The sequence below is a fragment of the Peromyscus maniculatus genome, chromosome 7, assembly GCF_049852395.1.
Source record: "Peromyscus maniculatus bairdii isolate BWxNUB_F1_BW_parent chromosome 7, HU_Pman_BW_mat_3.1, whole genome shotgun sequence".
In the NCBI taxonomy this organism is placed as follows: domain Eukaryota; kingdom Metazoa; phylum Chordata; class Mammalia; order Rodentia; family Cricetidae; genus Peromyscus; species Peromyscus maniculatus.
Window position 1 is genome coordinate 62,596,990 of NC_134858.1, and position 25,926 is coordinate 62,622,915.

Sequence of the window (25,926 nt, forward strand, 5' to 3'; positions counted from 1 at the left end):
TAAAAAGTCTGACACAGCACCACATGCCTGTAGTCCCAGTGCTGGGTAGGCAGAGACAGGAGGACCCCTGGGGCTTTCTGGGTAATTGTTCAGTCTAGCCAAGGAGCCTACCTCACACATGAAGGCGGTGGGGTCTAGAGAGACGGCACTTGCTGCTCTTCCAGGGAACCCCAGGTCAGGTCCTAGCACCCACTTCCAGTGGCCAGGTGGCTCACAACAGCCTATCACTCTAGCTCCAGGGGATCTGACACACTCTTCTGGACTCCAATAGCTTGTGCATGCACGTATGCCTGCACACGTGTGTGCCCAGGCACACACATAAATAAGAATCTAAAAAAAAAATTAAAAAATAAGATGAAGCATGATTGAGGACATTCAGGCTCTAGCCTCTCTACATGCATGTGCACACAGGAACACATGTACACACGTGCATTCGCACGTACACACAGAGTGAAGGAAGCGGACTCTATCAAATTAAAAGTGATCTCTGATCTGCTCCTCACCGCCATCCCTTTGGATAAATCCTTTTTCTCTATAGAAAGACAAACGTTACACATCATTCTTAGAGTCTTGTGGCCCTGCAGAAGGGGCTCAAGAACCGGAGAGGGAAGAAGAGGGAGGGGGGGTCTCTCTGGGCTGGGGGCGGTCCCCAGACCTCCTGCCTCTACCCCATACACAGCAACTCTGCTTTTATCTCTTTGTTTCTTCTGGTGTTCTCTAAATTGACTAACTAGGCAGATATTTCAAATGTAAGTAGTTCACAGCGGCAGGTGTTGTGAAGCCAAGCAGGCTTAAAAGGTCCCATACAGCCTTAGGCAGAAGAAATAAGTCGAGGACAAAGATTTACTTAGAGCTATGAAGGAAAACATTGTGATCACATCTAGGGCTGGGACCAGGGTTTCCACCGAACCTTGTTTCAGAATCGGGGAAGGAAAACAACCAGCTACATTTTGAAAGCATGCTTTTCACATGTGATTACAGCCAGTACTTGGTAACGTTAAACATGTTTGCTGCAGCCAGGAACGGCTTGGTGGCTGCTCATCCCTCCAGTGTTGTTCCATTCTCTTCTGAGATAGGGTCTCATGTAGCCCAGGCTCGCCTGGAACTCACTGTGTAGCAGAGGATAACCCTGAACGCCTCCTGGGTGCTAGGGTTATGCAGTACTGGGGATTGAACTCGGGGCTCTATGTGTGTGTGCTGATATCTGAGCTCTCCATCCCTAGCCCTCCATCCTTTAATGCTATTTCTCAAAGTCGATGGTTACTCCAAGTAAGGAGCTGGCTGTGGCTGCCTGCAAATTTGTCGTAGAGACACGGACATTAGAAAAATCCTGCAGATAGAGGGAGAATTTTTTGGTATGTGTCAAAAAGATGATGCTCACTAAAACCAGGCATGGTGGCACACACCTCTAACCCTGGGCAGAACAGAGGGCAGAGAGAAGACACCCCTAATATGGAAGGGTATGCTGTCCGTATTACCCCCAAGACCCCTGTCTTTTTTGGTAGTGGTGAAGAAAAAAACGGCAGCCAGATGCAAACGGGAAGCATCTCACACAGCAGGACCATCATCACCTGGCCCATCTGTATCCGTTTCCTTTAGTTCGGATTGATTTCCTGGCTGAGCTAACTATCCTAATAGATGAAGAAACGCCTCAGGCTTGACTGGTTTCTGATGAGCAGTCTGTTTTCACCTTTCTCTGGCTGCAGCCCGTCTTGGTACCTACCAGCCCATCTCACCCTGCTATGGAAGCCCAGCGTTGGCCTCAGAACTTCGCTTCAGTGCTTCCGATTCAAATCCGCCTCCTGGCCTCGCAGACTTCCCCCTGCCGTTTTTTCTATTTCTTATAAGCTTTTCTGAGTCATTCTGCCCATTCTCTGAACTCTGCGGTGCCTTACAGTTGGTGACCCACAGGTGGGCACCAAAGTGGACAGTTTCCCCCTGCTCTCCTGCCAATGGTTTCATGTGCTCTCACGAAATCTAATTAGGACCTGGTGAATGCAGGCCTCGCCCGGCTTCCAGACACAAGCGTGGAAGCGGGGAGACCAGAGGAGGTGACTGCGCATGGAGAAGGCTGGCCGAGGAGAGAGAAGGCTGCTCCCGTCTAATCCGCCATCTCTTTGGGGGGGACAGGAACTGCTGCCTCAGTTTCCCCTTACCAGAGCAGGGGGCCAGGCCTGGCTGGGGAATTCGAAGCGCTGGGGAGGGAGGGGGGTGGCGGGAAATGGTGCTTTGCTCGCCCCAGCGACATCAAACCCTCGTTTGGCGTGCGAGGACAATGGCTGTCTTATTTTCTCCATTCGCCGCGCACAATGTCGGATTCTCTCATTCACCCGCGGTGGTGCGAGCGAGGTAATTAGCCAGTGCCATTCAGCGCGGACACTATTGCTATGCGGGGGGGACGAGGACGCCCGCGTCGGCCCGGATTAGCCGCGGGGCGGGGTGTGCAGCTGCGGCCACTTCAAAGGGGCCCGGCGGGCCCGGCGGGCTGTGGGAACCCGGGCTGCCTCCTGCGGGGGCGCCCGCCGCCTGCGCCCGGCACCGCGCACCGGCATCGAGCCTTGCGCGTCTTGCGCTAGGGCTGCGGAGATTCCGGGCCGCGGCTGCGCGGGGCCGCGGCGGCTGGTGTCGCTCCCCATCACACTCCCACTTTCATCAGGACCTCAAGTGCTTTTCTCCCTTTGAGTCTCGGGAGTCAAAGGGCAAAGGGGGAGAGAGGAAGGAGGGGAGCGAGGGGGATGGGGAGCTTGACACAAAGCAATGACCTCCGAGGAGTGGAGCAGATGGTCCCACTTACTCCTGCCGCTGAGCGAGCGAGACTCTCAGGGCCCCCGGCTCGGGCCCTGACCTCGCCCGCCCGCCCCCCGAATGCCTCCACCCGGGCCCCGCGGGGGCTGCGCTCTGAAGGCTCCCCCACCGCCTGCTACCCTCTGCGCCTTGCCTTGCCTTGCCTAGGGCGCTGGAGTCGGATACTAGGACCAGCCGGCCTCTAGGAAGAGGTGGGGGGCTGGGCTGAGAATCTGCCCTTGTGGCTGTTCTCAAGAACCTGCACAGGGCCAGAGGTGCCCACAGCCAGCTAAGTATGTGAGTCCTCTCCTGGAGCTTTAGTAGAAACGGATTCTTGTCCCCTTCATCCACCCCAGACCAGGGAGTCTCTGACAGTGGGGTTCTGCCGTCTGCATTGTTAGGCAGAACTCTGGGTTGTTGGAATCCATAACCCAGTTTGAGAACCGCGGTCTGTCCAACTTTTTAGTTTTCACTGAAGAAGCTGAGGGTACAGCAGAGAGGAAGCTGTGCACGGGTGTGGACTTGAGTGGACGACATGGGGACTTAGCTGGTGCCTGTCTAGCATGTATGAAGGCAATCCTTCCTAAACAGGGTCTCATCTCATGGCCCGGATCTGTAATCCCAGCACCCGGGAGGTGGAGGCAGAAGGATAAGCAATTCAAGGTTGATCTCTGCTACATCAGGGTGCAGGCCAGCCTGCCGTCCAGGAGACCCTGCCTCAAAATAAGAGGATAGGAACGACTGACCTCCTAGACGATTCAGAGTAGACTACACTTTATGAGGACTTGCTATTTATTATCTTTTGTGTCTCTTCTCAGGGCTACAAATAAGAAGACAAGTTAGTCTGTTCGCCTTTCTCATGGAACTCATAGGCCACAGGTGACTAGGCAGAAAGATATGTGGGCACTTGACTCATACAGTTTGATAAGGGCGGGGTGGAAGCTGGAGGCAATGCTGTTTCTTTTGGGAGATGTGGAAGATGGAAAGGTTTGCAAGAGAAGGTACAAAATAGTTCCAGGCCAAATGAAGAGAAAAGCAGAAAGAAAAAAAAAAAGTGAGCATAAACTTCCATGGTATAGCCTAGTGCCCGGGTCTATACCTTTAATTCCAGCGCTCCGGAGGCAGAGGCAGGCAGATGGATCTCTGAGTTTGAGGCCAGCCTCAAACATATGTCTACATAGAGAGACCATGTCTTGTTTGTTTGTTTGTTTGTTTGTTTTTTCCAGACAGGTTCTCTCTGTGTCGTTTTGGTGCCTGTCCTGGATCTCACTCTGTAGACCAGGCTGGCCTCGAACTCACAGAGATCCGCCTGCCTCTGCCTCCTGAGCGCTGGGATTAAAGGTGTGCGCCACCACTGCTGGACGTGAGACCATGTCTGGGGTGGGGGGCACAGGTTGCTAGGGAGACGGCTCAGTGGTTAAGAGCACTTGCTGTTTTTGCAGAGGACCTGGGTTGGGTTCTCTGTATCTTGTAACCATCCTTAATTCCAGTTCCAGTGGATCTGGCGCCCTCTTCTGGCCTCTGAGGTCACCTATTCATGCAGGCAGAATACTCATACATATAAAATAAAACTAATAAATCTTTTTTTAAAAATCAAAACAACCATGATATATCCAGGGGAGGAAAACTTACCTCATATGACCGAGTACAAGTCATGTGACTACAGAATTGCTGTCTTTTGAGCATAGAGAGATGAAACCCCCTGATAATGAAGACCATGAATGCCAATCTAAGTAGAGTCCCCTGATAGACAGCAACAGAGAGACACTAACCACGCTTTAAGAACATGGTGGCTTTGGGCTGTTTGGGAAGAGGGACAGAAGACCGGAAGAGAGAAGGGTGGAGGTGGGTATGCTGTTACCGCAGCAGTTGCAAGGGATGAGACCCTAAGCCAAGGCAGGAGGGAAGAAAAGAGAGGACAAGTCGGGATCAGTTAGCCATGGGGGGAGGGAGGTGGGTCAGTGACTCCTTTGTTTATAGCCTGGCCTCCTGGCACATGATGAGGCTACTAATAAAGTATACAAGAAGAAGAGAATCTCCACTTGAGTGGGTCTGATGGTTCCTGTGACTTCATGGGAAAACTTTGGAAACCCACTGTAGATGGTTCCTAAGGTGTTAGGAGACCTCCAACCACTGTTCCACTCTAGCCAAGAAACTCCATGGTCCTCCCGGGGCCATGGACCTCTTGCCTCCTGAAAATAGATATGGCTTGTTCTAGGGTTATTGGGGTGGAGGGCCTACAGGTCTCCATCTGTTAGGTTTGGTGCTGAGGCACCAGAGATTGCAGGAAACAACAGTGTGCTTGGAGATATAATGCAGAAGTGCTCTTTGCTGGATGGGGAGGGGACACTGACTAGTGTTGTCCTAGAACATTTTTAAGTTTTTAATTGTGTGTATGTGTGTGCATGAAAGCAGATGCTCACAGAGGTCGGAAGCCAGATCTCCCTTGAGCTGTGTTACGCGAGTGTAAGCTTCTCGACATGGAAGCCGGGAAACACACTCAGGTCCTCTCCGAGAACAGCAGATGCTCTTAACCACTTAAGCCACCTCTCTAGTCTTTAAGAAAACAACAACAACAACAAAAGACCCCAAGGTCTCATGTAGCCTAGGCTGGTCTCAAACTCAATGTGTAGCAAAGAATGACCTTGAACTTCTGATCTTCCTGCTTTTCCTCCTGAGTGCTGAGAGTGGATGTCTGTGGTGCTGGGGATGGGACTCAGGGCTTGTACATACAGGGCAAGAACTCTACCCACGGAGCTATGTCCCCGGCCCTGTTTTAGAATCCTAGATATTCTCTTTTCCATCTTTAGGTCCGGATTTTAGGTATTACCTTTTCTATCCTCCTCCACTTCCGTTTTACAGACAAGTAAAACCAAGGTTGCACTTGTTTGGTCCGAGGACACACAGGCTGGTCAGAGCCGTGCCTGATCCAGCTCGCCTCTCTATTACCTAACCTCTACTCCATCAATCCCTACAAATCCTAATATATGGCTCTGGAAATTTGGGGGAAGTGTCTGTTTTTGTTGAGTTGTCCTGGTGGTCATGTGAAAGCAATTTACTTAATAGCTCCAGCCTGGGCCCCCTAACCAGACGCCCTTCCGGGAGGTGAGAGAGATCCGGTGTCCGGACCAGAGCAACGGAAGTTGAGGATATGGTGGGACCTGGCAGGTTTACATAAGGAAGATTGGTGACCCTGACACTAACAGAGACACACAGTCTGCCTAGAGAGGCTCTGCTAGACCTGGGCATTTTCAAAGCCAAAGCAGAGATTCATCCCCAGGTCCACTCCCCCCCCCCCCCTTCCCTGCACCACCGGCCACACTTGGTGCCTTGAAGGTTACATCTGGGTAACACTTTGTACCTCATCAACCTTAACTCCCCACTTGGACGGAGGGAAAAACAAAACAAAACAAAACTTAGGCCCAGAGAAGGACTTTGACTTTACCAAGACTGAATAAGCAGTTATTTGAAGAGAGGGTCAGGCCTCTCTCTCCCCCACAGAAACCACTGAGATTTCACCATGCTTTGCCCTCCCAGCCTGAGGGGAAAAATCCCACTGGGGTATCCTGGGCCTCCCCACTCTGGAAAGATCTGTTCCTCAGATTCTCTAATGGGAAGAGTTGAACTTGCTTAGAAAAGAGCCACCTGGGACAAGCGCATCGTGGCTATTTATTTACCTGTGTTAATAGAATTTAGGGGCCATTAGTGTGGCGATAACACCACCTTATCGGGGTGCTTTTCTGCATTAGTTACACTCTATAAAACCACCAAGCCCGGGGCCAGTTAAACGAAAGTGAAGCTTGCTGTGTGTGGGCATCTCTTAAAAAGTGATCAGGAGTGATGGGGGCAGGGTCTAGATGTAGGGCGCCCATGTGTCTTCCTGTGGGCATGTCAGCCGTATATTGAGCAGCATGTGAATGTGTGTTTTCTTACTGAGGGCAGCTGGGATGCTGGGAAAGATCTCTGGATTTGGAGTCAGCCCACCTTCAGTTCAAACACCTGCCTTAATTCCAGTGATTATCTGGGTGATCTTTATTAAATTCGTAACTTCTCTGAGCCCTAGAAAAGCTAGCAATCTCTACCTCACATGGTTATTATGCTAACATAAGTCATATGGGCCTGTTTTTTTTTTTTATTGTTTGTTTGTTTTTCTTTCAAGACAGGGTTTCTCTGTGTAGCCCTGGCTGCCCTGGAACTTACTTTGTAGACCAGGCTGGCCTTGAACTCAGAGATCCACCTGCCTCTACCTCCAAAGTGCTGGGAATCAAGGTGTGTGCCAGGCTCCCAGGACCTATTTTCAGAGCCATGTTTTAAAATCTTTGTTTTATGTATGTGGCTGTTACTGATACGGTTGTGTCTGGTGCTGTCAGAGGCCAGAAGAGGGCATTGGATCCCCTGCAACTGTACACTATCGTGAGCCACAGTGTGGGTGCTGGACATCGAAACTGGGTTCTCTGGAGGAGCAGCCAGTGCCCTCCATTGCTGATCCGCCATCTCTCCAGCCTTCACCGCCGTGTTTTTTTGACAGCACGTAAGAGTCTGGTGATTTCACTAGGCGTTTTCCAGAAGGGGAACATCTAAGGGCAGTGCCCAGGGGTGGGACAGCTTTGTTCCTGGGAGGCCGGAGAGTGTGACGTTGGCACTCCCGTTCTTCTGTATGTGTGTCTTGAATGAGTGCTCGGAGTGGGCTCCGCGGCTCTGTTGTGTGACTGGGAGAGGTGACTTGTACCTCCTGAAGCAAACCCCGGACCTATGTTCACCTGATACGTGGCATGAAAAGAGGACAAGATACCTGAAATTGGGTCTGCTTTTGAAATCGTGGTGGAAGGGACTCACAGAGCTGGAGTTGAGGTGGGGGCCGGGGCTTCCTTACATTTCCTCTCTGTCCCCACCCCACCCCCACCCAGCACCTCTCAGTGCTCCAGAGGCCACTGCCATGTGTCACATCCACCCTTAGGCACACATACTTAATAGGCAAGCACACCCTCTCCAGGCACACTTCACATCCTCCATGGGAGGCTGGAGGAGGAGGCGTCCAGGGAAGAGCTGGAGCCTCCAAACTTCCAGGCTAAGTGATTAAATGCGGGGCTTTGAGGAGTTTTAGTCTCCTTGGCCCCAGCCCCTGGGCTCCCCTGCCATCCTGCCTTTGGCCTACTGTGGTGTCAAAGTCTGGAGGTTCCCCCTGTCTTGCAGCGGCCAGTAGTTGGCAACACAGGCTTTCCTAAGGAGAATGCAACCCCCTCCACACACCATCCCGCACCACTCCCCCTTCCAACCCCCCCCCCCCCCCCCCCCGTTTGTCAGAGGTGGCTGCAGAGGGGTGAGCTGTGGATTTATGGCTGGGGGCTTGAAAGACAAAGTTGCCTTTTGTGTTGGAACTGGGGCCAGGGTAGGGGAGATTGGTGAGCTGGTGGTGGAGCCAGGGGGTGGGAGAGAGAGCCTGGGGTTCAGGGGCCCAAGAAGGGGTCAGGAGCTGGAGGAAGCAGGCTGAGGGATGCAGGGGCTTCTCAGCAGGGTCACCTGGCAAAAGCTGGCCAGCAAAGCCCAGCAGGCTTCTGAGCCGGCCACGGTCTTAGGAAGCTGTCTGTAGGTCCATCTACCCTCCTCTACTGTTTCAGCATCACACAGCGCTTCCCACTTCCCAGTGCACTTTTGGATTCAGAACCCCGCTCCAGCCACCGTGAAGTCCACAGGACCGCTGAGAGTTGTTGATGACCACAGCTGGTCAGGGTGTACCGTTCCTTAACAGAGCTAAGGGCTAAGGGGGATCTGGATGGTGGGGAAATGTGAACAGTGTTAGGAGGAGTGAGCCAGAAACCTGTGGCCAGATAACTGTGTTTAAAGGCCAGTCCTTGCCACCCCTGGGGTAAGGGCAGCAGGGGCAGTGCCACCAGCTGCCCCAGGACCCCAGCGCCCCTCACCATCTCTGCCCCCCTTCCCCTGGGCTTTTTGGAACGGGGGCATTTACAGAAGTGTGTGTCCCTGGGATTACAGGGCAGGCGAGGTGGGCCCTCCAGAGTCCAGATCCCACTCGGCCTCACTGCCGGTTCTGCTGAACGGGGCCTGGACGGAGGCCAGGGTCGCCACTGGTGCCTAGTTCAGCAGGTGTTTTAACTACGCCTCAGAGAGCCACATCCAACGTGGGGAATGAGCCTGGCCAATAAAGGCATGAGTTTATGGGCTTCATAAACATTTTACTAGAGAAATCAAGGCCTCGATTACCCAGCGGCCTCTTCCGACTGACAGCTTGTCTCCGTGAAACCTCCAAGCAGAAGTCAGCTGGAAGAGACCACACTCTGGTTAACACCCTGTTGCCCCTCACCCCCAAGAACTCCCTCCCCATTCCCCATCCTCTTGCAAGTTCTCTTCAGTCCCGTCTCCGGAGGAGGACTCGAGGTGCCTGCCTCTGCTTTGTCCTCTGCAGGGAAAGACTGCTTGACCCGTGATGGAGTCGATGGAGTCGTAGGCCTCCAGCCTTGCTTGTTCAATACCCTGTAGCTCTTTTAGCTTCGTTTTCTTGACTGCCTCCAACAGCAGGTAGCCGCAGGCCTTGTGAGGGGAGCACACCCATTTTATAAATGGAAAAACGGAGGTTCTGAGAACCAGGTGGAATGGCACATAACTCTCATGCCAGCCCTTGGGAGGCAGAGGCAGGTGGATCTCTGTGAGTTTAAGGCCAGTACTTCCCACCCCCTGGGAAGTGAGTTCCAAGCCAACCAGAGCTATATAGTGAGGCCCTGTCCCCAAACAAAACAAAAAAACCAAAAAGCGAACAAAAAGGAAATTCTGAGAGATGGTATCACTTGTCCAAGCTCTCAGAGTTCATGATAGTGAGCTGAAGTCGGGGTGAACGGTAGTGTTGAACTTTGAACTCCATTCTGTGTGATTCCAGAGTCCAGAGTCTTCTGTGATGTCTGTACCACGACTCCAAAGAGTTCTTAGCAAATATTTGCTACTTACTTAGGACAGGACAGAATCTTGCCATGTGTAGCCACCTGGCTCACAGGTCAACATCCCAAAGGTGGACCTTGTCCTGTTTCTGTGTGCATATGGCCAAGAGGAGGGCAAGCTGTGAAAGATGAGGGCAGGACAGGAGTGAAGATGGAGAGAAGGGGGTCCTCTCTGATGGGGCAGCAGTGAGAAACAGGAAGCGAGAAGCAGTTAGGTCTCTGAAGCCTTGAGATGAGCACTATCGATAGAACTCTGTGATGACCGAAATTCCATTGGGGATGCCCCATAGCCAATAGCCAACATGGCTGTGGAGCATTTGAAAAGTGCCCATAAGTCTAAAGAACAGAATTTACATTTTCTGTTTTGTTTTGTTTTTTTCAAGACAGGGTTTCTCTGTATAGCTTTGGAGCCTATCCTGGATCTCACTCTGTAGACCAGGCTGGCCTCAAACTCACAGAGATCCACCTGCCTCTGCCTCATGAGTGCTGGGATCAAAGGTGTGTGTCACCACGCCCAGCTCTCTTTTGCTTTTTTTTTTTTTAGTTGCTAATCCAATGTGTATATTGTATTTATAGGAGATCTCAGTTTTACCTGGGTGCATATCAAGTGTCTCATAGCTTACCACTGTACTGTCAGTCCTGTAGCAGTGGGCTGTGAGTCCTCAAATTCCAATCAGTTGTAAATTGTAGATTGAATATACATATATGTGGTTTTGTGAGTGTGTGTGTTTAGCCTCCAGGATCTTTGGGTAAGTCTTCACAGTGACCCCCCTCTTGAATGAGTGTATGAGAATGGGGCATTCAGCTCTCAGGGACCCCCCACTTCCCAGCTACTAACTTTGGCAGAGTCTAAGTTTTCCAAATATGTCCACAGCTCTTTTTTATCATCACACACCAGATAGTAATCTGGCCGCAGCCAGAAGGTGGGAGACCTGAGCTTCCTTCCCAATGCTCTGCCTGGACCTCTCACTGCCCCCTGCGTCCCCCTGGAGCCTGTCTAATCAAATCCAGGCCTGACCTCTGCAAAGGCCCTGGGCCAGGCAATACGTTCCCCTCCCGGAGCTGCTGTAGATCTGGTTCTCAGGAGATCCCGTCCCTCGGGGTGATTTATAGGGGTGTCCAGGACCATTTCCTGTCGTTTGCATTCCCTTCCAACCGAGGACTGCTGGCCTCACTTTCAGCCCCTCCGGCCTCTGCCATAACCTGCTGTACCCATGGTGGGTCCCAGGGGAGTTGGAAGACCCTTTTCAAAGGGCACAGGGACAGGGTGCCTGCCATCTCCCTTCCCCTGATGCGTCCTTTGGCCCTCACACCTGGCAGGGCTCCCACCTACTTCATTGCCTCTCCTGTCACCCAGCTTGAAGAGAGGGACCCCAAACAAACAAACAGCACACACACACACACACACACACACACACACACACACACACTCACATGACATATGAACCAACCATGTTCTGCTCTGACCCTAGAGGAGCCCAAAGCCGGTTTGAGAACAGGAGGGCCTTGAAGGTCCCAGGACTGCAGCTAAGTTGGGTAGGCGCTCTGGCATGGAGACGGTGGCAAAGGTTAGCGCAGAATCTGAGGGTCCTGAGGGCGTCTACCCCTCTGTTTATGGTGCATAAACTAGGTCACTCAGCGAGCCCAGGCTGACCAGGGAGTCAGTGAGGGACAGGAAGAGGCCAGGGAAGCAGAAGCCTTGCTGATAAGCACATATCTGACAGGCCAGGTGGACTCCCCAGGTGAAGCTGAGGAACCGGCTCTGTCTGTGCTCTTGACCTTCCCTCCAGCCTGTAAGAAAAGGCTGGCTGGGGCTGGAAAGATGGTCCAGTTCAGAACACTGGCTGCTCTTCCAGAGGACCCGGGTTCAATTCCCAACATCTACGTGGTGGCTCACAACTGTCTGTAACTCCAGTTCCAGGGGATCTGACCCCCCCCTCTTTTGGTCTATTTGAGCAACAGGCACACACAGATACCTATATTTTTGTTTGTTTGTTTTTTCAAGACAGGTTTTCTCTTTGTAGCCCTGACTGTTTTGGAACTCCCTCTGTAGACCAGGCTGGCCTCAAACTCAGAGATCCACCTGCCTCTGCCTCCCGGGTGCTGGGATTAAAGGTATGCGCCACAATCATCCAGCCTAAATAGTGTCTTTAAAAAAAGAAAAAGAACAGGAGGAGGAGGAGGAGGAGGAGGAGGAGCCTAGTTTAACATATAGTCTGCTGCAGGCTTTCCTAGCCTTGGAGAGAAAGGAAACTGGCTGGGGTACTAAGGCACACCCCCACAGAAGTTCCAGGCTTCAGTGCCCCTTTTACAAGACAAAGGGATTCGCTTCAAAATGGTTATCAAGCATTTTTGGACAAGCAAAGCAACCCAGAATAAGTGTGCCAGTAAGACATCACACAGGACCTGCCGGGCCACTCCAGTGAAGACAGCGAGGGCCGGGCGGGCCCCCGGGACCTTTAGGAGTCCAGTGACCCTGCTGGTCTGAGGACTGACTCCTTGTCCCCCGTCCCCTTCCAGCATCAGCATGGCTTTCCAGCATCTTTATACTCAGCCTCACTGTGCTGGCAGTTTCCTTCTGAGGTTGGGGGTTTGAGGGAGGGCTCCCCCGTAAAGGCCAGACTCCGCCATCCCAGCACCCAGACCTGAAAAGCAGCAGCTTCTTCCATGTCTCTCCTCGGACCAGTTCTAGGGGCTCCAGGGAGTCCAGCCTGGGGGCCGAGAGGCACAAAAGACTTGATTCCGTAATGAGGAGGCATCTGCAGTCAGCGGAACCATTAGTCCGCGCCCCAGGTCGGGGACGGGGGACTAGGGAGATGCAGCTCCTTCCCAGCTGGAGTGAGAAGGGGGCATCAGCTCCTACTTAGGCAGAGTCTGGGTGAGGGAGCAAGAGGGCTGACTCTGGAGCCCAAGTGCTCTCTCCCCGACCCCCAAGATCTGTCTCCAGCCCTACCTTCCTGGAGGTTGAGCTGGACAGGGGCCCCAGAGACCTTTCAACCTCCACTCCTGAGCCCTGGGTTGACCCACAGGCCTTTGGCCAAGCACAGCCTTTGGCCTGAGGCAGGGCAGGCTGACCTCTGGATGCTCCCTGGGGATCCTCTCATCCAGCCTGATGGGGTCCCCAGCTGGACCACTTGCCCTTCCCTCTCCAACCCAGGCTCCAAAGTCCTGTCCGCAAGAGCTTTCCTCACAGGGAGACACTCGTGATTGATTACCTACACAACACCAGAAACACATACCCGCCGTGGTAGCCGGCAGATTCAAACCCCTACCATTGTCCAGATGGGGACAGTTAGGCCAGACACAGGAGACCGAGCCAGGCTTCCCAGCAAACACCCGGCCCGGAACACGGGTACAAGGAGTTGTACACACACACCCACCACACTCCCAGGAGGCCAGCCGAGAGGAGGAGGCTGGGCAGGGGATTTTTATGCATGTTTATATTTAATGAACCACAAGCAAATGAGATGGAGAATGGCCACAAAGGAGCCAGCCCCCAGAGACTCCTGAGGGGGAGGCACAAAGGCTCGTCCTCATCCTTTCAAGCTGCTGAGCTGCCATGGAGTCCAGGGCAGGACTGTGGGTTGAGGGAACCTGAGCGGGGAGCATTGGGACCTCACGAGGAGGGCTGTCCCGGCATGCCAGGGAGCCTAGAGCAGGGACAGCCAGCAACAAGCTCCGGGGTCCCTGCTGCTGGGGGCTGGGGGGGGGGCTCATTCTAGGAGGGAGGGAGCCACTGCCCCAACCGATGGAGTGCCAGAGGGGAGGGACTACAGCTTGGACAGATGGCGTACCGCCTTCCTGCACTTGAAGCAAAGTGGATTTTAATGAAATCTCAGTCCGGGTGCTGAAGCTGGGAGCTGGTGTGGGAGGGGCCTTTCCCCAGGTCTGCAGTGTGGGGCCTGAGCCAGGGTGGGAGCAGGGTGGGAAGAACACTTAACCAGCTGGGGGTACAAGGGGGCACCATGGCCCCCTCTGTAGATCAGAGTTTAAGTGTGAGTCTGATCCCCAAAAGGTGGGGAGGGGGTCCTTGAATATTTATGACACATTGAAATGTAGATTGGTAGGTTTGACAGTCTTCTGAGAGGCCTGTCACCTTGCGTGGATACACTACCCTCTTGGGGATCTGGTGGAAACTGCAGAACTGCCTGTAGGAAGAGAGGACAAGGAAGGAAGATAAAAAAAACAAAAAACAAAAAATGATAGAAAGGCACTGGGCCCTGGTCAGGAAGAGGCTGGCAATGCCCCTACGAGGCCACAGTAGTGAACCAGTTCCCTGTCTGGGACTCGGTTTCCAGTTGTGTAGAATGTGGCACACATTGCTCAGGTCACAGCAGATCAAAAGACAGTAAGCCACTTTGGGAGGAGTGCCTTTCTCTAGGTGGCCTTCGTGCGTGAGGTCTGGGAGACCCTTTCCTCCCCAGGGAGCCTCCCACAGCCCTCACATACCTTAATAGAGCTTCGTCACTCTGCTCTGGTTTTGATTTTTCGAGACAGAGTTTCTCTATGTAACAGGCTGTCCTGGAACTTGCTCTGTAGACCAGGCTGGCCTTGAACTCACAGAGATCCACCTGCCTCTGCCTCCCGAGTGCTGGGAATAAAGGCGTGCGCCTCCACCGCCCGGCAAGCTTCATCATTCTGGAATTGGTCTGCCAAGCATGTCCACCCTACAGCCAAGGGAAGCCATAAATACAGCCCAGCACAATGTTGTAAATGTATATTCAAAACATTACTATTATTATTATTATTATTATTTTGCCTTTTCTTGGTAACTCGATTGTATGGTTCTCGGCTGTGAACTTTGCGTAGGACAATGTCTTGTCTCAGTATATTCCTCCCCAGGTCTCTTAAAAATTATGTCAACTCTGGGACCAGAGTGTTGCCTACCCACGGTGGGCAGGGCTGTGGGAAGGGCTGGTAATGTCTCTTAAGCTACTGTCCTGCCTCAAACAGACGGCACCTCAGTGCATGACCCCTCATCTCTCCCTCTGCACCTCCACAGTGCACCTTATCTGCCCCCCTTCTGTTTCTCCAGCCATGTCGGACTTCCATGTGCACCCCCAGGCCACCATAGGTGAGGAGGGGGGTGTGGCCCGTTTCCAGTGCCAAATCCATGGGCTTCCCAAGCCCCTGATCACGTGGGAGAAGAACAGAGTCCCCGTTGACACGGACAATGAGAGGTGAGCCTCTAATGGGAAGGACAGAGAGGCTGACTGAGGTACTGACTGGAAGATGACTGTGGAGGTCTTGTGTGTGCCACCAGTGCCCACAGCCCAGGACAGTGCTATTTATGCAAGCTGCAGTCAGAATTGGGGGTCCACATGGCTTCCTGGGCCCAGACTCCAGGCTCATGAAAGTGTGTGTGTGAAGATTGTGTGTGGTTGTTATCAAGATTAGGAGGGTATGTCCACCTGGGAGGGTCCCAGTGAACGTCTGTGATCACAACTGTATGGTTGGGTTAGTGCCCACATCTCAGTTTATGTCCCCGGGACTTGAGGTTGCAATGACCGTGCTGGTAGTCAACTGTGCCCTCCCTCACAGGTACACATTACTGCCCAAGGGGGTCTTGCAGATAACAGGACTTCGGCCTGAGGACAGTGGTGTCTTCCATTGTGTGGCCTCAAACATAGCCAGCGTGCGGGTCAGCCACGGGGCCAGGCTCACGGTGTCAGGTGAGCTCCCTCGGCCTGCCCAGTTCCTTCAGTCACCCCAGTTGGTCTACTCCCAGACAGACCCAGTTCCCCAGTGTGTGTGGAGGCCCTGTGAGCACAAGCCAGAGGCAGCTGAGGCCGGTCTCTAGCCCTCCCTTCCTGAGAAGCATCTCTTCCCAGAGATCCCTGGGCTGTCCCGATGCCGGAGGCGTGGCTGGGAGAGGAAAGATGGTTGTCGGGACCCTCAGGTTCCCCAACATCTCTTTGTCCTCAAAACTTGATTTGGGGCTGGTATGTGTGTATCCAGGGTCATGAGTGGGAGCCAGGAAATGGAAAAGCTTCTAACTGGAATAAGGAAATGTGGTCTTCTCCTCCCAGGCTCAGGCTCCGGGGTCTACAAGGAGCCCACCATCCTTGTGGGGCCTGAGAACCTCACCCTGACGGTGCACCAGACCGCAGTGCTGGAGTGTGTCGCCACGGGCAACCCGCGCCCCATTGTGTCCTGGAGCCGCCTGGGTGAGCCTTATCCATAGGCCCAGCTCTCGGGCCAGCCTACCCCCTGGGAGGGCTGGTCTCATGGTCTCATCACCCAGCTCTGGGGGCCTTGAAAGTGTATTTGTTCTCTCCAAGGGTCAATCCCCTCCCTGTGGCCTGGGAAGGGGCTGAGTTTCTCTGGAGGTCAGCCTGCTGCTGCATTCTCTCTCTCCCTGCGGGGCTGGCTTAGTTCCCTGGGTTACCGAGTATAGACAGTCCTCCCTCAGTGTCTCTCTCGCCCCCAAAGCGCTCAGCAGCCCTCAGCACCCAGTCCTGTCCCTCCCGCCCCACCCTCTATGCCCTGGCCACACCCCCCGGTTACGCAATCCTACGCCTTCAAAATCTCAGCCAGCGTCCCACCCTGGCTCTGCTCTCCCCTCTCAGGGATTGCCTGCTCCCAAGTCGCCCCAGCCAGAATCCCCAGGCAACAGAAGAAAGCCGTGAAAGGGTGCAGATGGGCCGAAAGGTCACTGGGGGGGAGGGAGCCTCTACAGGGCTGGGGTGGGGCCGCATTCACAAGGAGACCACGCCACACTAGCAGCTGAGTGATGGGGGAAGGAGGGGCCCTGTGGGATAATGGAGTAGATTTCACCACTTCAGGGCCTGAATGGGGAGCTGTCTCCTTGTGTTCTGGCTCTGCTAATCTGATCCCTGGGGTGGGGGGAGGGCCTGGGTCCCAGGGAGAGGCTGGAAAGGGTAGGCTACCATCAGGAGCCACTAGGCACTCCAGGGGCCATCTGCTCCATCATTTCCCAAAGTATGGCCTAGCAGGAGAAAAAGAATGGCCCAGGGGCCTAACGAGTGTGGGAAACAAAGCTAACCAAGGCTCTTTGCTGAGGGGACTTCTTAGAGCCTTTATATTCGTGGGCATGTGCCTCAGCATCCTGGAGTAGGACGGAGACTCAGCCATGGAATTCACAACTGCTGATCAGATTCACATTCTCAATGGATTCAAGGAGAAGGGACTAGGTAGAAGGGACTAGGGGCTGGAGCAGGAGGATGTCACCCTAGGCTGTGCAGTGAGATTCTGCCTAAAAACAAAAAAAGCAAGAGCGAAACCAGCTAGCAATCACCACGCTAGAATCAGGACTCCGGCCCCTGCTGCTGGGCTCACATTCTGAGTTTTTTCTGCCACTTCTGGAGCTGTGCGGAGGGATGGTACCAAAGCCATAGGCCTGGGCTTTCCGAAAGACTGGTAAAGGGGCAAGCCTTCTGGAATGTTCTCGTCCTTCCCACCTTGCACACTCCTGACATTGCTCATTCCCCCTCCGCTTCCATTGTAGATGGCCGCCCCATCGGGGTGGAGGGCATCCAGGTGCTGGGCACAGGGAACCTCATCATCTCAGATGTGACCGTCCAGCACTCAGGTGTCTACGTCTGTGCGGCCAACAGGCCCGGCACCCGGGTGAGGAGGACAGCCCAGGGCCGGCTGGTGGTACAAGGTACAGAGCAGCCAAACCCTTCCCATGCCCCAGCCCCCGCCTCCCCAGCACCTCTGGTTTGTACCAGAGATCAGTACCTTCTATTCCTGCAAGCTGCCTAGCCTCAGCCTGGCCTCTCCTAAGTCTCTGGCCGGGTCAGAGACACAGGTCCTCCCCAGAACATGAGTACTAGCCCCAGAGGGGTATGGCGTTCTCTGACTTGCAGCCCATGGGAGTGCCACCCCTCCAGCTTGGAAAGCACCGCCACTTTCTGATATCAGCAGGTCCTTCCCCTGGCTCACACGTGGCCCTTCCCGCGGAGCCGCTTCATTCACACATGTGGCACATGTGGCACTTCCACGCTCACACCTGCCTGCTGTGCGCTCCAGCGTGCCTGTCACCTCCCTCTCACGGAGTAGCTCCCACCTTGCTCACAAGATGTGGGGCCCACAGCCAGCCTCAATGTCCATTCCCGGGGCTTTCCCCTGACCGCCTCCCCTCCCGTGGCATGGGAACAGAGATGGGAAATGGGGAAGTAGGAACTTAAATGCCGTTTGTTTCGCGTGCTATGTGCCGTTAATCCGTCCACAGGAAAGTGATGGAGGATTTTATTCTTGGGTGTTAATAGAGGCTGGAGGCCGTGCATTGGAGGGAAGTGGAATTGGGTGGTGAAGGGGGGGGGCTCATCCATCTCCTGTCGTTACAGCCTTGGAGGTGCGGCCAGCCCTATTAGCACATTTATTTATTTAACAATTTCCTGAGCAGGGAGCTCAGCTTGATTGCTTTCGGATACAGACATCAGTCTTTTAAATAGTCCTTAAGATGGAGTCCTATTCCTAGATGCCAGGGTGAAGGAAGAAGGGAGGGAGCCTCTCCTGGCCCACCTAGAGTACTCTTCTCTGACCCATCACCCCTTCCTCCTCACCTCCTCATTTGTGGCTGTCCCTGATTCCTCTCTTCACCACTCAGCCCCGGCAGAGTTTGTCCAGCATCCTCAGTCCATCTCCAGGCCGGCTGGAACCACAGCCATGTTCACCTGCCAGGCTCAAGGTGAACCTCCTCCTCATGTCACGTGGCTGAAGAATGGACAAGTCCTGGGGCCAGGAGGCCACGTCAGGCTCAAGAACAACAACAGGTGCGTGCGTGCGTGCGTGTGTGTGTGTGTGTGTGTGTGTGTGTGTGTGTGTGTGTTGGGGTGCTATCGTCGGAAGAGACGGTGGGCTGAAATAAGTGACCCAGATGTAAGTGTGTGTCTCTAGCCGGGGGAGAGCGCTGAGATGGGGTCTGGGACCTGGGCCTTCAGTCTTGAGGAGGGGGGGCTCAGTCCCTCCCTCTCTCAGGCGGGAGGTGTGGCCGACCTCTGAGGTTCTCCCTCCTCCTCCAGCACACTGAGCATTTCTGGAGTCGGCCCTGAAGATGAGGCCATCTACCAATGTGTGGCTGAGAACATTGCTGGCTCGTCCCAGGCCAGTGCCAGGCTGACCGTGCTGTGGGCCGAGGGGCTGCCAGGCCCCCCACGCAATGTTCGCGCGGTCTCGGTGTCCTCCACTGAGGTTCGAGTGTCTTGGAGTGAGCCTCTAGCCCACACCAAGGAGATCATTGGCTACGTCTTGCACATCAGGAAGGCTGCCGGTGGGTAGTGGCCGTCAGGGAGAGCTCTGTCACCCGCCCTCACTCACAATAGCCACCCCTGTGGACCACACCCATCCTGACCCAAAACCTTCCTTCCCTTCCACACCCTGCTCCCTGACCACCCCATCCCCCCAGAGCTTCCAAGACCCCCTCCTCTCCCTGAACACTCCCTGGCACCGCCCTTTGCCTCCCAGACTCACCGAAGCTGGAGTACCAGGAAGCCGTTAGCAAGAGTACCTTCCAGCACCTGGTCAGAGACCTGGAGCCCTCCACAGCGTACAGCTTCTACATCAAGGCCTACACACCCAGGGGGGCCAGCCTAGCCTCGGTCCCCACCCTGGCCAGCACCCTGGGTGAAGGTAAGGAGGATGGGATGCAAAACCATAGAAGTTCAGTCTATGAGAGCGGAGCCAGGGCATACAGCTGTCTAGGTTGTGTGGGTACCAGGTGCCAGGCCCGGAGACTGCGCCTGTGCTGGGAGGAAGGGGCAGCTTTTTCTACTTCGAGGAAAGGTGGTGCTGTCTGGGTCAGGCTGTGCATGCCCTGTGCCTGGGGTCAGAGGGCTGTCACGTCCTGGGGTTCTAGGTCACAGGTGGAAAGCCGGAGCTCCACCGACTGACTGCTCACATCTTGGCCCTCCAGCCCCGCTCCCACCTCCGTTATCCGTGCGGTTGCTGGGCAGCTCCTCTCTGCAACTGCTGTGGAAGCCCTGGCCCAGGCTAGCCCAGCACAACGGGGGCTTCAAGCTGTTTTACCGCCCGGCCAGCGCCGCCTCCTTCACTGGCCCCATCTTGCTCCCCGGGACGGTCTCCTCATACAACCTCAGCCAGCTTGGTGAGACCTGCAGGGCAAGGGAGGGGGCGGGCAAGGGGTGCCACTGGGTGCCAGGGGTGGCGTCCCTTCCCTGCCAGGACAGAGCTGCCTGGCAGGGAAGCCTGACAGAGTAGCCCTGCTTCCTGCAGACCCCAGCACCGTGTATGAGGTGAAACTCCTCGCCTACAACCAGCACGGGGACGGAAACGCCACGGTCCGCTTCGTGTCTTTGAAGGGAGCCTCTGAGAGGACAGGTGAGGGCTGAGGGTAGGACATGGGCTGCAGCCCAGCCTGAGGGGAAGGAAATGGGTGGCAAGAAGACTAGGTAGGAGGGAGAACACTGTAGCCCCCATGCACACAGCTTAGACAGAAGCCTGAAGCTTAACTGAGCAGCTTTTCAGCTGTGTGACCTTGCGCAAGTGGCTTAACTTCTCTCAAGTTTTTGTTTTTGTTTTCCCCCAGTAGGAGACAGGGTTAATGATACCTACTTTAGGGTTGGGGATTTAGCTCAGTGGCAGAGGGCTTGCCTAGCAAGCGAGAGGCCCTGGGTTCGATCCTCAGCTCCAAAAAAACAAAACAAATGATACCTACTTTATAAAACTATGGCAAGGATGAAACAGTCCATAAAAAACAAAACAACGTACTTGTCCTGGCTAGGAATCCAGCTCAGCTGAGTGCTTGCCTAGTCGTCTACAAAGGCCCTGGGTTCCACCCCCAATGCCACAGAAACCAGGCATAGCATCTATAATCACAGCACTCACGAGGTAGAAGCTGAAGGATGAGAAGTTCAAGGCCATCCTCAGCTACATAGTGAGTTTGAGGCTAGCCTGGGATACATGAAACCCTGTCTCGAACTAAACAGCACCAGTCTTGGTATCTGGCTCAGAGCCGGTGCTTGGAACTTATAAGAAAGACCTGAAAGCCTGAGCTGGGCTCAGGCAGAGGAAGAGGGCTGGGGCGTCTTGCTTCAGGCCAGGCAAGCTGTGCCCCAACCTGCCCTGCCCTCTAGCCTTGAGTCCCCCATGTGACTGCCGGAAGGAAGATGTCACCAACCATCCATCCACCACAGGCATTGTCATCGGCATCCACATCGGAGTCACCTGCATCGTCTTCTGTGTCCTCTTCCTCCTGTTTGGACAGAGGGGCAGGTGGGTCCTGAGTCTGGGAGGAACTGGCACCTCAGCCCTCTGCCTCTGTCCCCAAGGCTACTCCCCTAACACTCGGCTCATCTCTTAGGGTCCTCCTGTGCAAGGATGTGGAAAACCAGCTCTCCCCTCCCCAAGGTCCCCGGAGCCAGAGGGACCCTGGTATCCTGGCCCTGAATGGAGTGAGCCGAGGAGAGGGGGGCCAGCTAGGCCGAGATGCGAAGCACGTGGATGCCAAGGAGTTGGAGCAGTTGTTCCCAACTGGATCCGCTGGGCAGCCGGGCTCCAGGTCCACTGTGAGTGTTCATGCCTCCCACCCATCTCCCTCAGCCGCGGACTCCCCCATCCTGCCCCTCCATTTCGGTCACGGGGCAAGATCTTCCTGGGGCACCTAATTCCTGGCCAGGCCCACCCATTCTGCAGCCTTCAGGCCACAAGTTTCTGCACTTGGCGATAAGCGCTATGAATGTGACCCAACACAAAACCGTAAATTTACTTAAAACAGGATGAACTGGCCAGGAATGGTAGCGCACACCTTTAATCCCAGGACTTGGGAGGCAGAGGCAGGTGGGTCTCCATGAGTTTGAGGCCAGCCTGGTCTGCAGAGTGAGTTCCAGGACAGCCAGGGTTACAAAGAGAAACCCTATCTTGAAAAACCAAAAAAGAAAAAAAAAAACAGGATGAGCTGGGTATGGTGGTGTATTCTCAGCAGCACTCAGAAGGTAAAGGCACACGGATCAGAATTCCAGGATTAGCCTTGGCTACATAGAGAGCAAGCCTACGTGGTACCCTCTTTTAAAAAATTATGATTATAGCTTTGGTGGTTCACATCTTGAATCCCAGAACTCAGGAGGCAGAGACAGGTGGATCTGTGTGTTTGAGGCCAACCTGGTCTACATAGCAAGTTTCAGGTCATCCAGGGCTACACAGTGAGACCTTGTTGCAAAGAAAAAAGAGAAAGATTTTGTTTTTTTTGATGGGGGAGTTGTTTTTTTGTTTGTTTGTTTGTTTTCTGAGACAGGGTTTCTTTGTGTAGCCTTGGCTGTCTTGGAACCGAACTCACAGAGATTCACCTGCCTCTGTCTCCCAAGTGCTAGGATTAAATGCGTGCGCCGCCATTGCCTGGCCTGAGAGAAAGGGTTTTCCTATGTGACTTTCTCCAGCCCGATCTTTTTGATGATTGTGTCACAGTGTGAAAAGTTTAGACACATCTGCTGGACCCACACCCTGGGGTGGGATGGAGACTGATCTTCGCCTCTGGCTCTGATACTGACTTCCTTCCTCAGGATCCCTCGGCCCCTGCTCCATGTGGGGAGACCCAGCTCTCCATGGTACAGCTTCAAGGCTTCAACCTTGGGGCAGGAAGGACAGCAGAGGCCAAGTCCCCCTTTGCAGGGCCTGGGCCTGCTCCAGAACCCCAGAATGTAGGCCTCCTCGGTGAGGGACAGGCCACCCAGCCTCCAGCAGTCCCAGCGTCCCTGTGAGCCAGTGTTGGTGTGTTCCGGAGGGGCGGCGCCCCATTCTCAGGTCGAAGGCGAGCTTTTTCCTGTTCCGTGGGACTTGGATGGTTCTAGGAGCTCGCCAGTGCTTCTAGCTTGATTGAAGGACAGGGTTCTGAAACCCGAGGAGCCAGTGGGTCCTACAGGAAGGCATCTCCCCTACCAGAGCTAATGCCCCCTCACCAATGCCTGCTGCCCACACGCCTTCTAATGAAACAAAGTTTTCCTTTAAAAATCAAAAATTTAAAGTCGAAAAAAACACGAGAGAGAAAGAAGAAAGAGAGGAAGTGAATTATGCTCCAGAAATATGTCCCCACTGTGGCTTGGCCCCTGATGCTGTCGGCCTGCTCCGATCTTGTTTTCTCAGGATGGATTTTAGCTGTTTTGACTCTCAGCACCTACCTCAGCCGGAATGAATGTCCTTGGGAGCAGCCGGGCAGTAGCCTCAGCCCCCCTGCCCCACAGAGCCCGAATGCACTCCTACCTCAAGCCCCCTTTTGGCTTCCCCTCTCACCCCATATTCTTGCCCTGAATAAAAGAAAAAGGAGAAAAAAGAAGAAAAAAAAAAAGAAAAGAAAAAAACAAAACAAAACAAAAGCCGCTTTCCCAAGTGTGAAAGAAACCGTCTACCTCAAACCTCAGGCCCGTGGTACGTGGGCCCTGTTGTCACTGGACCCTGCTAAGCCTGCTTCTCCTCTAGCCTCGCCTGTCTCTCCCCCAGAAGAGGAGGCTATGGCTAAGTGACCCTGGGGTTTACAGAAACAGAGATGAAATTGGCCGGGGAGAAAATGTGGAACAAGCCAAAAACCAGGAAGATTGTTCTTGAAGTATAAATTGTTGTCCCAAACAAGTCACTCCCCTGCATACCACCTGCCCTCCACCCCTGTGTCTCCTTGCCCTTGTTCTGACCTTCTCAGACAACCCACTGGCCAGTGGGACCCCTATAATCCTCCCTGCCTGGGCCTGGGGAAGGTAGGACATAACCTGGAGGCTTGTCTCCTGTCCTGCCCAGACACGGGGGCCCAGTCCCTGGAATGTACTGCGTTATTTGGAGTGGGTACACCCCCACAGAGGCACCCCAGCTTTCTGTATCACGGGACCCAGGTAACCTGGCCTACCCAGTCAGCAGGGGTGGCCAGGAGTTATTTTTGTATGAGGTGTGTTTACGTTTTATCTCTCTTTTCTGTTATATTGTTCTTTGAACTCCTTAGGTTAAAAAGAAGAAAAAGAAAGAAAGAAAGAAAGAAAAAGTACCTATTTTTGGTTACACTCAGAAACATTTTTTTAAATAGCAGAAGGTAAACTTTTTTTAAAGAAAAAAAGGGGGGGGGGATAAATGTATTCCTTAAAAATGAGGTTAGAACATAAAATCCCTGACCCCAAATCCTCTCGGGACTGCCCGCCCTGAACTTTAGATAATTAGCTGATAAAGGTAGAATTTGTGGCGTTTTATTAGGGAACTAGAGTCTTGTCCAAGTGGACTTGGGAAGGGCAGTCTGTCCCTTCTCCCAAACGATAGGTGGCTTCCAGGGCTCTTCCCACTCTGAGGGACAACCCTCTGCCTCATTCTCCTTTGCTCAGAGGGGCTGTGGGGAGAGGAACTGGCCACCTCCTTGGCCTGGCCTGGGTTTGTCACAGTCTATTCATTTTAACTGAATAAAAGTACTGTTGCCAAAGTGAACATTGAGGTTTTTTTGATACTGGATCAGGTTCTGGGGATTGGGCGGGGGCACATTTTGGGGAAAGGACCCTCACAGGGCCTGGGATCATGGTAACCAAACCTTCAGAACTGTGTGAGGCACCCACAAGTGGGCACAGTGTGAGCAGGTCACATGTCTACGCATGGCCTCATGAAGTAGCTGTGCCAGTAATAATTTCCATTATTAGATATATAACTAAGAAAGGGGAGGAGCTGGGATGGTAGCTCGGTTGGCAGAGTACTTGCCTAGCGTAAGGCCCTGGGGTACATCCCCAGCACTACATAAACCAGGCATGGGAGTGAGCGCCTATCATCCCAGCACTGGGGAGGTGGAGGCAGGCTGATAAGTTCAGGATCATCCTCGGTTACATTAGTACCCCCTCCTCCCACCAGCCAGGTAATAACCAGGGCTCAAAACCCATTCCGAGTGCCTGGTGCCCAGTAATGTGTTCCAACATGGCATCTACACTGCTTATGAGCTGTGGTTTGGGCGGGCCTGGGAGTGGGCAGCAATCCCTGTTCTACTCAGCTTCACTGGCCTGACCCTCTTCCCATTGGTATAATCTATTTCCCTAAGTTTGATCATCCCTCAGGACTTGCTTTAATACACAATGTATCGGTAACACAGTGTCACGAGGGCCAGGTTAGAAATGATCATACAACTGCTATATGGTTTATTAAAGCAAGTCATGTAGGTTCAGTGAGAGATGATGTCACACACACACACACACACACACACACACACACACACACACACAGAATAAATGAGATAAAAAGCAATCAAGGCAAGCCCCAGCCCCAACACACACACACCTGCACATACATGTGCACACATAGCCATGTAATACACACAAAACCAGAGGCTGGGAATGAGGCTTTGTTGGTAGTCTGGCATGAAACTCTGGATTCAATCCCCAGAATTGCATAAACCAGGTTAGGTGTTGCACACCTCTAATTCCGGCATCTGGGTTGTAGAGGCAGGAGGATAAGAAGTTCCGGGTCATCTTCAGCTGCGGAGAGAATTTGAAGCCAACCTGGGCTAAAGACCCTGTCAAGAACAAACAGGAGTTGGCAAGTGAAATGGTTCATCAGGTAAGGGCACTGGCCACCAAACTGATGACCCTGGGACCCACATGGCGGAAGGAGAGGACTGACAAGTTGTCCTCTGACCTCCACAGGCACACTATAGCATGCACAGTCAGACAGACACACATATAACCAACCAACCAAACAAGGCTTAAGTGAGGGGAGAGGAGCCGCAGCTGAGGTGGAAAGGAATCCTATCCTTGGCCTGACTCCCCAGGAGCTCTCTGGAGCTCAAGGAGCCTCTGGTTCCACCCTGGCTGCCTGGTAGCCCAGGACTTACGGTGCTCGGCTAAGATAAGTGGGCTTTGCTGCCACCTTGTGGAACCAATGAACACTACAGCCAACGGAACTGGTGTGCCTCATTAAAACACCAGTAGCAATCAAGACGTGCTTCACCCTCCGCAAGAGAGGTACAGAGACAATACAAATAACTCACAAGTATCAAAAGACTGTCTTCTATGCATAGAAGCAACACGCTGTGGAAAGGGGAGGCATGGGGTTGCTGGGTTAAGGAAGGCTTTGAAGAGGAAGGGAATAGTCAGGGAGCAGCAAAACAAGGTTGGAGGTGTGGAAACGAACCTGGAGGTCACCGGACAGCCAGGAAGGAGGCTGCCGTTCTCTGTGTGGGGTGTGGCACTTAGATAAACAAATGGAAGACATATAAATAGAATGACTACTAGATTCCCACAGGTATGCTCTTTGCATGGTTTGA

The 25,926-nt window shown here is 53.6% G+C and overlaps 1 protein-coding gene across 2 annotated transcripts in view; it reads left to right on the top strand.

Moving 5' to 3' along the window:
* Window positions 1–24,110, top strand: part of Igdcc3 (immunoglobulin superfamily DCC subclass member 3) — a 41,855-nt gene extending 17,745 nt beyond the window's left edge. The window contains exons 3-14 of one of the 2 annotated variants that reach the window (XM_006979353.3): window positions 14,770–14,914; window positions 15,276–15,406; window positions 15,764–15,901; window positions 17,203–17,361; window positions 18,310–18,475; window positions 18,725–18,972; window positions 19,167–19,331; window positions 19,615–19,806; window positions 19,935–20,039; window positions 20,795–20,933; window positions 21,022–21,226; window positions 22,217–24,110. In XM_006979353.3, coding sequence (XP_006979415.2) covers window positions 14,770–14,914; window positions 15,276–15,406; window positions 15,764–15,901; window positions 17,203–17,361; window positions 18,310–18,475; window positions 18,725–18,972; window positions 19,167–19,331; window positions 19,615–19,806; window positions 19,935–20,039; window positions 20,795–20,933; window positions 21,022–21,226; window positions 22,217–22,414 — 1,991 coding nt within the window. In that variant the 3' untranslated portion in view covers window positions 22,415–24,110. The remainder of the gene's footprint in view (window positions 1–14,769; window positions 14,915–15,275; window positions 15,407–15,763; window positions 15,902–17,202; window positions 17,362–18,309; window positions 18,476–18,724; window positions 18,973–19,166; window positions 19,332–19,614; window positions 19,807–19,934; window positions 20,040–20,794; window positions 20,934–21,021; window positions 21,227–22,216) is intronic. The other variant, XM_076576522.1, reaches the window with a different exon arrangement.
* The last annotated feature ends 1,816 nt before the right edge of the window (window positions 24,111–25,926 follow it).